At 57.6% G+C, this 14,695-nt stretch overlaps 1 protein-coding gene across 1 annotated transcript in view; it reads right to left on the reverse strand.

Moving 5' to 3' along the window:
- The window catches only part of LOC119095735 (mucin-17), a 16,423-nt gene extending 1,730 nt beyond the window's left edge, over positions 1 to 14,693 (reverse strand). The window contains exons 1-7 of the mRNA XM_037218588.1: positions 14,682 to 14,693; positions 11,966 to 12,092; positions 10,629 to 10,764; positions 10,181 to 10,399; positions 8,877 to 9,026; positions 8,450 to 8,543; positions 1 to 7,996 (exon numbers count right to left, since the gene is read on the reverse strand). The exon at positions 1 to 7,996 is cut by the window's left edge and continues 1,730 nt beyond it. Coding sequence (XP_037074483.1) covers positions 1 to 7,996; positions 8,450 to 8,543; positions 8,877 to 9,026; positions 10,181 to 10,399; positions 10,629 to 10,764; positions 11,966 to 12,092; positions 14,682 to 14,693 — 8,734 coding nt within the window. The remainder of the gene's footprint in view (positions 7,997 to 8,449; positions 8,544 to 8,876; positions 9,027 to 10,180; positions 10,400 to 10,628; positions 10,765 to 11,965; positions 12,093 to 14,681) is intronic.
- Positions 14,694 to 14,695: the final 2 nt, after the last annotated feature.

Raw genomic sequence — 14,695 nt, forward strand, 5'->3', positions numbered from 1 at the left:
CGATCGCCGGCCGTGACGTGGTCTCGCCCGGCCAGTCGAATCGGAAGAGGCGTGGGTCGCGGTGCCAGCTCGGCGTCTCCGCCTGCGTCGCCGCCTGCCCCGACTGCACGGTGGGCGTCGCAGACGGGTCCGCGGTGGTCAGGTCCCCGTCGTCGTTTGTGCCATCAGTGGTGATGAGCACTTCTCCGTTCGTTGAAATGGTAATGAGGCCGGCCACCGGTGCAGATGTTGTTGTTTGGATTGTATCCAACGGTGTAGAGGCTTCCGTTTCACTCCCACTTTCCGTAGAGGTCGTCGTGGTCTCACCGCCACTGGACACCGTGGGGGCTGCAGTTTCGTTTCCGGCTTCTGTTGAGGGAGGCGAAGTTTCCGATGCCCCTTCAGCTGTGGTGATTTCCTGTCCTTCTAGGACCCGGGTGGTTGTAAAGACACTTGGTTCTGTGGTTTCGCCGCCCAGTTGTGCTGTCGTCGATGCAGTTGTGCGATGGTCAGTCGTTTGTGTTGTCTCGGAATCAGCATCAATAGCGCTTTCCGTGGTCGCGGGCGATGCGTACACTACAGCCTCATCTAGGAAAGCATCATTATCTGCGAAGCTCTTGAAACTCGTAGACTCAGTGTTACGCTCCACGGAGAACACGGCACCCTCAATCGCGGATGCTGGCACGCTTGAGAAGTCATGCGCTGGCTTTTCGTCAGAGTTGGCCGCCACTGCATACACAACGCCCTCTTCGATCCTCGCTTCTGTTGTAGTGTATTGCTCCTCCAACGAGGCCTCGGTCACGGGACTTGTAGCAAAGCCAAAGGCACTGAATGATGTTTCGGTAGTTGCTTCGCTGGTTGGCACCTCAGTACCGATAGTCTCAAGCCCAGGGTGTCTGGTCTCAGCGGAGACTGGACTAACTGTGCTAGGAGCTGTGAAAGGGTTCACACCAAGGCTATCCGCGGTCGGAGGGACCGTTGTCTGACTCAGCTCATCTTCGATGACTTCGATACTGCTCTCTGTAGTTGTCTCTGAAGTGTCCGTGGCTTCTGTGGGAGCTTCGCTAGCGAGCTCTGTTTCGCCGGGGCCGGCCTCAGTGACAGCCTCTTCAGTGTATACCGCTTCGGTTGTGCTGCTAGACGACTTCTCCTCCTCCTGGACCGTCTCCTGCTTACCCCCACTGCCGTATAGGGAGGAGCGCAGCTGCTCCACCAGGCTTTTCACGCTGGTCTTCTTTTGTTGCTGCCTCTGTCGCAGCTGCTCCACCAGGCTGAGCCGAGCACGCGCGGTTGTCTGGATCGGGGTAGCTGTCGTGGTTGCCTCCGCCTCTGGCGCGTTGGTTCCAGCTGGTTCGAGGGGGTTGTCGGTCTCTTCGGTCGGATTCTGCCTGTCGACCAGACTTGGCGTCAACTCCGTTGAAGATAAAACAGACTCTTCTGTTGATTCGTTGAGCGATGGCTTCTGCTGTTCTCGTTCTGATTCACTGAGACTGCCGCGATTGCCGAACAGCGGAGATGACGGACGTTCAGAGGGTGTGCTGATGTCAACTTCCTTCGCTTCGGTGGCTTCGGTGGTAGCTTCCACGTCACCGGACACACTTTGCGCCGCTTGCTGCGACAGAATGGTGGCTGTGCTGGTGTCAGCAGTGGCGGCGAGACGGTCTCTCAGCCTACTTCTGAGGCTGCCTTGCGGGCGTTTACGATTCGTTTGCAGTAGCTGTGAAGTCAGAGCCTCAATCGCCTTCTGCGCATCCACGGAACCGGGCACTTCAGCACCCTCCGCCGGCTCGGCCTCCTGGTCGCGGTCGCTAAACCGCAGCAGGGATGGACGCCGGGTTGGGATGGCAATATCTGAGGCCCTGTCAGAGGTTGCCTCCACGTTCACAGCCTCGCTGGCCTCCTCCTCTGCCGACCCGGAGGCAGACAATCTGTCATTTAAGTTGCCGCCGCTCGCCAGACGGTCCCTAAGCCGGCTTCCAAGGCTGTTACGCAACACTGGCCGTCTCGATAGCCGGAACAAACTTGAAGTCGGCTGTTCTGTAGTTGCATCCTCATTTGGGGAGTCCACAGGCGAGTCTTCCTGTTCCTTGCTGGGTGTTTCTTGAGCCTGTCTGAGACCGGCAAAAAGAGAGGATACGCGCTCCCGAGAACTCGTAGCAGGCGAGTCCCCAGGCGAGTCTTCCTGTTCCTTGCTGGGTGTTTCTTCAGCCCGTCTGAGACCGGCGAAAAGAGCGGATATGCGCTCCCGAGAACTCGTTGTAGGCGAGTCCCCAGGTGAGTCTTCCTGGTCCTTGCTGGGCGTTTCTTGAGCCTCCCTGAGACCGGCTAAAAGAGTGGGTATGCGCTTCCGAGGGCTCGTAGTAGGCGAAGCTTTAATAGCAGGGATGTCATCGTCATTCTTAGATCCCTCATCCAGTACTTCCTGCGCTGACGGACTAGAAGTGGATCTGCCGCGACCACCCAGGCTGGCAAGTCTATCTCTCAGGCGACTGCCAAGGCTTCCGCCGACAGCCGGCCTGCGAGACCGCTGAAACAGGCCGGATAACGACGACACTGTCGTCGCTTCACTGTCTTGGGAGGGTTCGGTATTGTCCTCAGCTGCTTCTGCAGTGGTGGAGTCCCGCTCGCGATTACGGAACAGCAGAGAAGGTGGACGACGGGATCTTGGTGTCACGCTTCTCTCTGTGGTGGTGGTGTCACTTGACGTTGATTCCGTACCGTCAGCAGAGGCATCCTCGACCGTGTCCGAGACCCGCCCTGGTCTGTTAAGTCTGTCTCTGAGACGACTGCCCAGACCTCCTCGAGGTGGTGGTCTCCTGGATGGCTGGAACAGCGATCGTCTTGGAGGTGCCGCCACCACGTCTCCGCCAACGGGAGTATCATCATTCGTCTCCTCACTAGCACCCGTCGCATCAGAACCACCTCGACCAGGGAACAGAAGAGAGGAAGGTCGGCGAGTCCTAGGCGTTGGCGACCTCTCCGTCGTCTCAGCGTCCGTCGAAGTCTGCTCTTCGGCAGCATTGACTTTAGGCTCCTCATCATTCACCGGTGAGTCGGAGGTGGTCGACCCAGACAGACTAGCAGTGACCGACAGACGATCCCGAAGTCGGCTTCCGAGGGAATTCCGACGGCTGGATGAGGGTCGGAAGGGGAAGGGACGTTTGCGGGGGGAACCAAGCTGCTGAAGGAAGCGAAGTCTCGGCTGCGCAGCGTCACCATTCGTCTCCTGTTGAGAAGGTTCGTCGGTAGCGTTCTCTTCTGCTGGCGTCGCTGCCTCGGTGGTGGCAAGAGAGGACGGATCTGTCGAATGCACTGATGTCTCTGTTTTGGCCTCTTGGACGCCGTCAGCCGTTCCGGCTTCCGACGTGGTACGCGGAGATGTCCCAATGGAAGGAGCATTTGTGGTCGATTCGGCAATCTCAGTGGAATTGTCGAGTTCACCTGCGGGCGAATCTGCTTTTACGTCTGATGGTCGCACCAGGGGGCGGCGGCCCAGCGTGAGCGGACTGGGACGACGTCTACCGGAGGCCAAGGGATCGGGTCGATCGCGTATGCGGCCAAGAAGGCCCTGTCGCAGGCGTCGTAGCGGTGCATCGGCTGTGGATTCGCTTTCGTCCCCAGTAGTGGGCTCTTCGTCACTCGGTGCCTTGACAGTCGGCCTCCTCAGGGTGGCTCTCAGGCGCGCTAGTCTGTCGCTGCTTGCCGTCAGGGCTCCGTTTTCAGACGCCGAAGGTTCGCTTCGTCTTAAGCCAGGTCGACTGAAGAGGCCCCGGCTTGTTGAAGCAGGGTCAGTTTCCACCGCCTCTGTAGTAGCTGCGTTGGGCACCCCTTCTGTCGTTGGGACGTCAGTGTTTGCCTCCGTAGGATTATCTGTGACTTCCGGGTTTCCGGGCGTAGTGTTCTCAAGTTCTGAGGCCTCAGTTGTGTCCTGAGATCTGACGGTGGTGCTCACGTCATCGACCGTATCAGTGGTCTCTTCCAGGGCAGACGATTCGGTAACGACCTCACCACTCGCAGGAGTACCTGTCGCTTCCACGTTTCCAACGGAGTCAACCTTTTGTCTAACAGCTCCGTTGGCGAACACACTCTGGAAAAGCTCGTCTATGGATGGTTTCTGGTCTGCGTCAGCGGTTTCAGAACGGTCCCCAAGAACGGCTGAGGGTCGGCGCCGCTGGAAGAGTCCGCCTCGCACGCGCGAGGGCTTCTTCTCCCCCGAGACGGTCTCCTGCTCCCTGGCTGCTTCCTGGCCGCCTGCTGGGCGCAGGCGGCGGAACAAACCCTCCCTGGCTGGAGTCTTGTCCTCCAGTTCACTCTCTGGCTCAGCAGCGACCTCATCCTGCGGACTGGGCCGCACTCGACTCAATCGTCCGGCCCTGAGGGCAGCCAGGCGATCCCGCACTGGTAAGTTCTCCTCGTCTGTGGACGATGTGCCCGCGTCTGCACGCAGTCGAGAGCGAAGGCCTTGTCGCAGAGATGGGCGGGCCACACTGGGAACATCGTCCGTCTCGCCTGTGGTGGAGGCGGGGACAGACGTGGGACGCTGCAGACGGAAGAGCCCTCTTGGCGGTGGTCTTCTGCCCGGTCTAGCATCCGGTTCTGTCGGAGTGGTGTCAGGCGCTTCATTTGCGAACACTTGGCGGAAAATGTCGTTGACGGCGGCCGATCGTGGTGTGGTGCTGAATGCGCCCGCTTCTTCTCCGGAGGGATTCACATTGCCAAACACATTGCGGAAAAGATCCTCGACGGACGCCTGAGGCGTAGTATTGGTCCCGTTACGTGCACCGTCAGTTCCAGCGTTCTCTTCGACACTTCCGCGATCAGCCTTGCCATCCAAGCCCAGGCTTCCGAAAATGTCCAACGGAGAAGGATCGTCTTGTGGTTGCTCGGTGGTAGTGGCATCGAGTTCGACTGGAGTCGTGAAGGAATCCTCTGTGGTGATGTCTTCAGTGCTGGCGGTGGTGTCTTCCACCAGAGAAACGACAGTCGTGGTTTCCCCCTCGTCAGCTAAGGACGGGAATTCAGTTGTAGACGCGTACTCATCTGGTCCAGCTGTTGCGCCCTGTTGCGTGGTTTCCTCAGGGAACAGACCCAGGGTCGACTCTGTGGTGTTCGCCACCTCGTCTGCAGTCTGAAGCGTGGGAGAAGGTGCCTCGGTCGTAGCGGTGACCTCCTGGACGGGTCGCCCACGACGGAGGAGCGGTGGTCGGCGGCCTGGACGCCTCAAGCGGAGAACGTTCCGGTCGCCGACAGGTCGCAGACGCCGGAACTGTCTTTCGCGATCATCCTCCTCAACATCAGAGCCATCGGCTGCCGTGCCCAAGGTAGTTTCAGTCTCCACCGGGCGCACACGTCGGAAAAGGCCCCTTCGGCCGGGCCGCTCGACTGCCTTTGCAGCTTCCTCTTTCTCTGCAGGCAGAGGATCCTCCTGGAGGACCTGGCTACGAATCGGAGAGCCGTCTGTGTCAGGAGCCTGTTCTGTCGTTGACACTTCGCCGAGATCGGACGGAGCAGTTGTTGTCTCGAGTAGATCTGTCGTCGTTTCCAGCAAATCTGAAGGCGTTGTAGCGACCGTTGGGGGCAGTTCCGTGGCGGGCTCACTCGGACGGCCTGGACGTCTCAAGCGGAGAACGTTCCGGCCGCCGACGGGGCGCAGCCGCCGGAACTGTCTTTCGCGACCGTCCTCCTCGACATCAGAGCCATCGACTGCCGTGTCTAAGGCAATGTCGGCTTCCGCCGGACGTACACGCCGGAACAGACCCCTTCGGCCGGGCGGTCTGGCTGGCTTTGCAGTCTCCTCCTCTTCTGGCAGGGGATCCTCCTCGGGGTCTTGCTGGAGGACCTGGCCACGAACCGTAGAGCTGTCTGTATCAGGGGTCTGTTCTGTCGTCGGCACCTCGTCAAGATCGGGCAGAGCGGTTGTGCTTTCGAGTCCAATTGTCGTTGTCTCTTGGAGTTCTGAAGAGACTGTTGTGGCGACCGTAGTGGGTAGCTCCGTAACAGGCTCACTCGGACGGCCTGGACGCCTTAAGCGGAGAACGTTCCGGCCGCCGACAGGTCGCAGTCGCCGGAACTGTCTTTCACGACCGTCTTCCTCGACATCAGAGCCATCGGCTGCTGTGCCCAGGGCAGTTTCTGTCTCCGCCGGACGCAGACGCCGGAATAGGCCCCTCCGACCAGGCCGCTGGACTGCCTTTGCGGCATCCTCCTCCTCTACTGGCAGCGGTTCCTCTTGGAGGTCTTCCTGGAGGACCTGGCTAGGAACGGGAGGGCTGTCCGTGTCAGGAACCTGTTCTGTCGTCGACAATTCGCCGAGATCTGGCAGAATGGTCGTGCTCTCGATCACGAGTCCGTCAGTCGTTGTCTCTAGCGATTCGGCAGAGGCTGTTGTGGCGACTGTAGGAGGCAGTTCCGTGACGGGCTCACTCGGACGGCCTGGACGCCTCAAGCGGAGAACGTTCCGGCCGCCGACAGGGCGCAGACGCCGGAATTGTCTTTCGCGACCGTCCTCCTCGACATCAGAGCCATCGGCTGCCGTGCCCAAGGCAGTTTCAGTCTCCACCGGGCGCACACGTCGGAAAAGGCCCCTTCGGCCGGGCCGCTCGACTGCCTCTGCAGCTTCCTCTTTCTCTTCCGGAAGGGGGTCCTCCTGGAGGATCTGGCTGCGAATTGGAGAGCTATCTGCGTCAGGAGTCGCTTCTGTCGTTGATACTTCGCCGAGATCGGGCAGAGCGGTTGTTGTCTCGAGCCCGTCCGTCGTTGTCTCTAGCAACTCTGAAGACGCTGTTGTGGTGGCCGAAACTGGTAGCTCCGTGACGGGTGCGCTGCCCAAGATAGCCGCAATTCCTGCAGGGTCTTCAGTGACCTCCTCAGGCACACTCTCCGTCGCCTCAGCTTCCACATCAGTGACGGCGTCCGCAGTAAACTCGGGCGATTCTGTGGCCGACTCCGACACCAGCTCGGCCAGCCGTCTCCGGCCACCGTCCCTGGATCTTCCCCGCAGCGCCGACAGCCTGTCGCGGCCCCGAAGCGCAATCCTGCGCAGGCCGCGCTGCGTCGTCGTCTCCTCGAGCGCAGACTCCGTGGTCACATCCAGCGGCTCCTCGACCGCCTCCCGCGCTTCATCAGGAGCGGGCTCCTCGCCCTGGCGCCGCAGACCGCTCCTGACTCGGCTGCGCAGCGATCCGCCGAGCTCCGGCCGCTCATCCGTGGTCTCCTGTCCAGTCCGCCGCCGCGAGCTGTCCAGTCGCCTCAGCGTGTTCCTCAGTCTGAAGTCGGACCCTCCACGGCGTAGGGGGGCGCGACGGCCAGTCGCCGCCGGCCCGCGCGCACTCACCGCCTGAGGCAGATCGTTGTCGAACAGCGCCGACGTCCTGACGCTCGACTCGATTCTTCGCCGGTCGGTCTCGATGGCGTCCACGGCTTGCTTGGGCGCGGCCGTGGGCTCCCCCTCGCGCGCCCCCTGCAGGGCTGACTCAAACAGCGGCGTGCGGACTGTGGTGAGGACTCCATACCCGGCAGGCTCGGCCTCGCTGGTCTGCTCCAGGTTGTCAATTGTGACCTCGTTGTCGCGCAGCTCCGGCGGGGGTGTGGGGGAGCTCTCGGACTCGCCTGAGCTGCGGTCCGACCCAGCGCGGTCGCGCGGACGCTTCAGACGGATCACGCGGATCTTCCGCTCATCCTGCCGACGCGAGGGCCTATCTTGTCCCGCTTCGGACGCGGTCAGCCCTTCCTCGGGTCCTTCGGTGGGTTCTTCTGTCGGTCGCTCCGTAGGTTCTTCCGTGGGGCCCGCTGAAGAGCGGTCAAACGGTCGGCGCAGACGAATGCGGACCCGGCGTTTGGGTTCGGGTTCCAGGCTGTTGGCAGCCTCGTCTGTAAGGTCAAGCAGCGACTCGAACCCAGCTGGGTCATTGGTTAATTTGCTGGAGGCCTCGCTAGCGGCGTTAGGGGAGTCGCGCCCGGCGCCGGCCGAGGCCTCGTTCTGCTCGGGCAGACCCGCGCCGTCAGGTCCCGTGCTGACCTGAAACCGAGCACCGCGTATCAGAGCGGTGCCGCGTTAGGGCAGCCACTAGGGCAGCGGGGCGGGTCGCTAGGGCAGCGCTCCCGGCTAGGACAGCTACGGAGGGAGCCTGCAGTAGCAGGACGTCCACTCAGCTAAGACAGCAATGTTCAGCTGGTTGACTGATGGCCGCTTTTCGAACAGCTTTCTATCAACTACTGGCAGAGCCAAAACACGTTGCTCTAGGAACACTTAAAGCGTTAGTAACACGACTGGATGTAGACCCATGCGCGCGTTCAAACATCACACAACAAACGCCAGAGCACACACGTAAAACATGCCATTCCACATGTTATCGCTTTCTCGCAGCTGGTCGGCCCTATCCTCCCGTTTCTAACATGAGCTAGCTGTTATATACAAACGCTGCTTTTGCCTAACGTCTAGAAAGCACGGCCGACCAGGACACACACTGACCTCCGAGGGGCTCCCTGTCGGATCAGACTGGTCCTCGGAGTCAGGCTCCGGTTTGGTGGGAGGCGTCGGACGAGACCGATTGAGCGTGACATATCTGAAACAACCGTCACAACTGTCACACGCCTGACACTTGGCCCCGACACAACACATTGCTGGAGGAGCACGCCAATGAGATTCGTGGTAGGATAGCGGTCTGTCCTAGTGGCGCTTAGCTGCCTGACGGATCGTAAAAAGGACAGGTAGCGAACCTGGTCAGACTGCAGCAGCCAAAGGCCTCCGGGTTACGATGTACAGAATTAAATGCCGACGCTCAGGCTTCCAGCCAAAGGTTTCGTCACACCATGCCACCACACACTTCGAGGCATGGCGATATCGGCCCGCGGGCGCCTTGTGTTTTGGCCACCACGCCGCATCTCCGCAGCCTCACCTTCTGCCGCCGAAGTCAGCGTCCGCGGTCTGCCCGTCCTCATCAGCCGTCGCCGAGGGCCGCCCACGCCGCAGCGTGACGTACTGCCGCCGCCCCTTGCCGGATGACGTCACATCGCCACTGTCGTCAGCTGGCGTTGTCTGCGGTTGCCTGAGGGGGGGGGGGGGGGGGGGCGATCGGGGTCAGGACGCTGTGGTTGTGATGGGTGGATGTGCTCTCTCATGGCATAGTTCGGTGCTGTCTCCGTTTCCAAGAAATGTTTGCCTAGTTTCCCACTCACCCACTTAATTTTTTCGTTGTCTCCCTATATTAAAGGAACGGTTCTTCCCGTTTTAATTTTTTGAACTGGAGGAAGAGCGCTTCAGCTTATAAGGATACCCTACAAGATACCACCGTTTCCAACCCAGATCAAGAGAACAGCATCCAAGTTCAGCATTACAAGAGCCGTCCTCACTACAGCGTTGATAAGACAGTAGCATGAGCCTTATTCCTCGGAGAAAACCAGGAGAATTAGAGAGTAGAGGAGAGAACAATGACATAAGTGAATTCCTTTTGCTATTGTTTCGATATATTGCAAAAATATCAACCCAACTACATCTTCATTCTCCTGGTTTTCTCCGAGGAATAACGCTATACTTCTGTCTCATTTATGTGAATAATGTTCCTCGCTAATGCACTGAACAACTCACTGCAGCGTTTATCCATCGCAGTGCACAACCAGCGCAGAAGCACGATGCTACCAAATATATGTATAGCCGTGGAGAGGACTGCACTGGGGACTATCGGCTGATCTATTCGAGATCCGTATCAGCTGATACACATTGTTAGCGCGGACTTGAAGTGAACGAGTGCCTTCACAAGCATGCCACATGTGAATAGGATTAAACTGCCTGTCAAGTGATGGCTTGTCCGGACGAGATGATGTGTTGTGTGCATTCGGTCCATCAGAGTTCGACATTCAGCCAGATCTTATCAGTCAATGCTGACGTTGAAAATTAGATGCAGAAATTCGTTGAGCTCGTCAGCTTCAGTCGACGTATTCAGCCTTGTGGCTTTAAGTCACAACGTCCGCAGACATGCAGCTCAAAAAGATGTGGAATCTTGCGAGATACTGCTTGTGACAGACTCGGTATTTTTCTTTTTCACGGCGTGCGCCACACGAACCCTAAAAACACCAGCACAGCGACCAAAGTTTGCTGTAAAGGCCCCACGGCGAAGCCACAAGCCTAACGCTGTACGCGATACAACCATCAACATCCTAGCACTCAGCGCCTGACCGCGCTGCCCCACAGAAACCAACCCACCTGTTCCTCTGGATGCTGCTGTACTGGGGCCGACGGCGGGTGTTGCTGACGGCCTCTGACCCAGTGCCCTCGGGTCCGTCTTGCGTGACCTCTGGCCGCGGGCGGCGCGACAGGGACAGTCGGGGGCGGCTGTTCTCAGGCTCAGCCTCCGCCTCGTCCGAGGACGACGGTCCGGGCGTTGTCCCATCGGAGGGCTGCTCGCGAGCGATCGCAGAGTAGCTGAAAACGGAGCGTCTCGGCGTCAGTACCACCCGGGAAATGAGTTATATCACCAGGCAATCTGCAAACCAACAAACAACACAAGAATCCAGGTGTGACAGTTCACCAGCGCTGCCTCCTGCAATGCAAAACATGCACGATCGCAGTCCATATCAACTCACCCGGTGATCATTAAACGATGGCCCTTCCTCCTGCCCAGAAAACTAGCGCTCGTGACGTCAGTACTCACCGTGGCCGGGCGGTGGTGGTGGTCTGACCACCGATAACCTTAACCAGCGTCTGGCGGTCCTTCGCCGACAGCAGCCCTGGGCCCACCGCGTCAGCCCCGCCCCCGTCTAGCAGCTTCTGCACGGCGTCCAGGCCGCCTGCCGACAATGAGTGATGATGTCAGCAAAGGACGCAGGGAACATGCACGTCCAGGGGTGTGTCGTCACCCAAAGGGACATTTCATAGCGTTGGCGGCGAAAATGTTGAATGTGAGCTCAGCAATCACATCTGATATCCGCAGAGTTCGCGGTTTGTCCGCACAGCGAAGCGTCGCAGCGCCAGCGTGTCTGCGCTACGGCGGTCAATAGGCTGGAGTTTATATGCAGGGTAGCACAAGACATTCCATATCGCAAGTTCCCCTGGGTGGTGGATTTGGACTAAACCATGGATTTCTATATAAATAAGCCATGGATTTCTTCGGATTTCGGGACTGAACTATGTCCATAACTTATATTTGTGGCCCTTGTGCTCAATGTGCGAAATCTGATAAGCCGACCGCAAATGACATTCCAACATACCGCTATTCAAGACGCTTAGAACTTCACTGACTGGCGTCGTTTTTTCATGCATCTAATTAAATTTCCCGAAGGAGTGATTTTTGGAATTGTCGTACTAAATAAACAAATCATGCGCAGGGAAAATTCCCCACCATCCCGAAAAGTAATTACAGTATAGCGCACAGTTTCTCTTTTGATCTTTCCTCCAAGTGATAACGATCTCACACTCGCCCTGATACGGGAGCATACTTCACCTGTCCCCCCCCCCCGTCCCTAAGGTAGTTTGTGGAGACCTTACCGTCTGAAAAGGTGTAATTTTCTGGAAGATTTGAACTTTGACATGACATAATTGGGATAATTGTTAACCCAGCAATATAAAAACTAGAACCAATCGCTAGAGCTCATTGAAAACAATCTACTGGTGTTTTACACTAATCTTTATCTTCACTAGTGCGGAAACGCCAGGGGCCAGGGCCGCATCGCCCCTACTCCCTTTTATCAGTCCGCGCTAAGGAAAACTCCGCATCAGGGCGAGGGTTAACGTAGCATGCATCGCCGCGACCTTGCCGCGCTTCCTAGCCTGACCAATGTTTTGCCGATCAGCATTCGACCGCGATTACACGTCAGACAAGCGCTACTTGTGAGACAAGACATCGCACGTTTGCGATAAATCGTGGTCACACTTCGAACCGGGCGTCTACAAAAATCGCAGTGAGAAATGACTCCAAGCGACGCATTCCCATGTCTCGCGCCCGTGGCACAGGCTTAACTCAGCGAGGCCGTCGCCCGCTGCTGGACTGACCGAGCTGTTGAATGAGCGCCAGCAGCCTGCTTAAGCTCCTCTGGGTTCCGACTCGTCCGGCTTCGGCAGGCGGCGAAGGCGGCTCGGTTCTTGCTTGCGCGCCTGCGCACCAGGAGCCGCCGAGAACCTGCACGCGAGGGGCGGATCAGCGTGTGCAGAAGGCGTCGGCTCTGTCAGCGTAGTCTCACGCGGCGGCGTCACCGTCTGTCACTCGTCAGTCACGGCGGCGCGCCGCCGTACGGCGCGGTCAGGCGTGTACTCGCCCAGTAGGCGCGTCACTGCGTCTCCGGCGGCGTCGTCGCCCACGGCGACGTCACTCGTCCGTCGCGGCGGCGTCGCTCGCCCAGTACGGCGACGTCACTTGTCCAACACGGCGGGTTACTCCGATCGCGGACGGCGGCGTCACTCGTCCGTCGCGGCGGCCTCGCCGCGAGTACGGCGACGTCACTTGTCCAACACGGCGGGTGTTACACTCGCCCAGTATGACGGCGTCACTGGACCAACACGGCGGCGTCACTTGTCCAACACGGCGGCACCACTTGTCCAACACGGCGGCGTCACTTGTCCAACACGGCGGCGTCACTTGTCCAACACGGCGGCGTCACTCGTCCGTCGCGGCGGCGTCGCTCGCCCGGTACGGCGGCGTCACTTATCCAACACGGCGACGTCACTTGTCCAACACGGCGGCGTCACTTGTCCAACACGGCGGTGCTACTCGCCCAGTATGACGGCGTCGCTTGACCAACACGGCGGCGTCACTTGTCCAACACGGCGGTGTTACTCGCCCAGTACGGCGGCGTTACTTGTCCGTCTGCGCCACTCGTCTGTCCGCTCGGAAGTTGAGCGTCATTTGGCATTGTCCTGGCACCAAGCATGACGCCGGCAAGTGCTACCACTACGGGCGTTTTGTGAGGTGAAGTTGAGATCATATCGCTTGCGAGCTGGAGATGAATACTTATAACTCAAGGCGATAACCGGTCGGGCATTGTGCATGCTAATGTATTACCATGTTTTATTTATGGTGGCATTCTTAGGCCATGACTACCTAGACATAGTTCTCAGGATGTGAGGGCATATTTGCATTCATTATGCTTCTAAACACTCTATCTCCTTCGGTATGTCATGTTGAAGGCCTATCAGTGCATCAATCTTGGGTATCGAGAAGGATGATTCTCCTTAAGGCATAAAAAGCACTATTACACCCGCAGGCATGTACGTGATAACACTGGCAATAGGACAAATCGCATCTGACGGATACGCTGGGAACGCGAATGCATGCCTGATGACTTGTGCCGAGAACGTGGAGGCCGAAGTGTGTCTGTCCTGCGTTCTGACCTTGGATGAGAGCTTATCCCTACTTCAGAGCTCACGGGTCGCTATCGCCACAAACAGCATATGGTATGCTGTTCAACACAGCCACATATACCGCCGACAGCACTTCCGTGTATTTCAACCAATCACTGGCATTGAGTGAAACGTTAAGTTTTTGTGAAAGCTTGAGTGTGCGGCTGCGTCGTACCACGTATGAAACGCACAGAATGCGAATTGAAGCATTCGTGAAATACGTTAGCGGCATTAATGACACGAAAGAGGTATGTCAATTACACAAACAACATTAAGAGTTGCAGGTGAGTAGGAAGACACACGGTAAGAACTGCTGTCAATATGCAGTGCTCGGTGGAAAAGCGTTGGAAAATAACCCACGAGCCACGCCATCGATATCCTGCCGCTACACCAAATCGTTATTCTTTCATCCAGCGAGTGCTTTACGGCATACGTATCTCAAACGGCGCCTAGCCTCAAGGTGATCGCTTTAAAACGGCTGTTGCAAGTTGCCTACATCTTATCGTCTACAATAAACAACAGACTGGAGAATGTAATAGTGTCAAAAACATGCTTTTAACTATCTGCTTATGGTTTCCTCCAATGACCTCGAAAACAAGCGAGTACCACATCACTTTCTACCATATTCCGCTGACATCGGGAACTGGCTCGCATCACTAGGCACCTTCCCGTAACCACTAATTTCTGTCTAACGAGCCGGTCCCCTTTGATATGCATCCTGCTTCTTTCTCCACCAGCACCAGTTTGTGCCAAAGCTGCCGAAGTTTACTGATCTATTTGTATAATAGATGGGGGCTTGCAAAACCGGGAGCCACATGAGTTCAAATTGTTGTTGATCAGCTGGAGACCAACAATGATGCAATCACGTACTAAAGTGAGCCCACGGTGCTTATCGCAAGGGCCATCTGTAGCTTTCAGAAGGTGATCCACCGCTCAGATGTGCGGTGATGTGTGCTCCGCCACTGCCCCCATCAACACAACTACTGATGTGTAGCGATCCGGGCAGCACGTTCTCCTAAAACTGATCGTGCGTTTCAGTCCAAAGTAAATGATCTTTCTATATCGGTCACGTGACCTTCAAAGCCGGCCACTTCCATCCTCTGAAGCGCACAAGGTGCCTGTGCCGTCCGAACCAATGCCACAATCTGCGTAGTCTGTACATAATTTTCGTTAGCCATTGGCGATTGCTTCTTAATCTTGTTATCACTCAGTGATTTCTGTTACACAGCACGACGTTGACCAGCCCGGGGTCACTACCGACTTTACATGCCAGCTTTCTGACATCTGGTAATCTTTTAAGTGGCGTAAAATAACCCTCAGCGGTCTATGGTCGTGCTCAGTGTTCCCCTATCACAGGCATGTGCGGTCTGACCACCTTCGCCATGT

Source organism: Pollicipes pollicipes, unplaced genomic scaffold, assembly GCF_011947565.3.
Source record: "Pollicipes pollicipes isolate AB1234 unplaced genomic scaffold, Ppol_2.1 Scaffold_4219;HRSCAF=4965_pilon_pilon_pilon, whole genome shotgun sequence".
In the NCBI taxonomy this organism is placed as follows: Eukaryota; Metazoa; Arthropoda; class Thecostraca; order Pollicipedomorpha; family Pollicipedidae; genus Pollicipes; species Pollicipes pollicipes.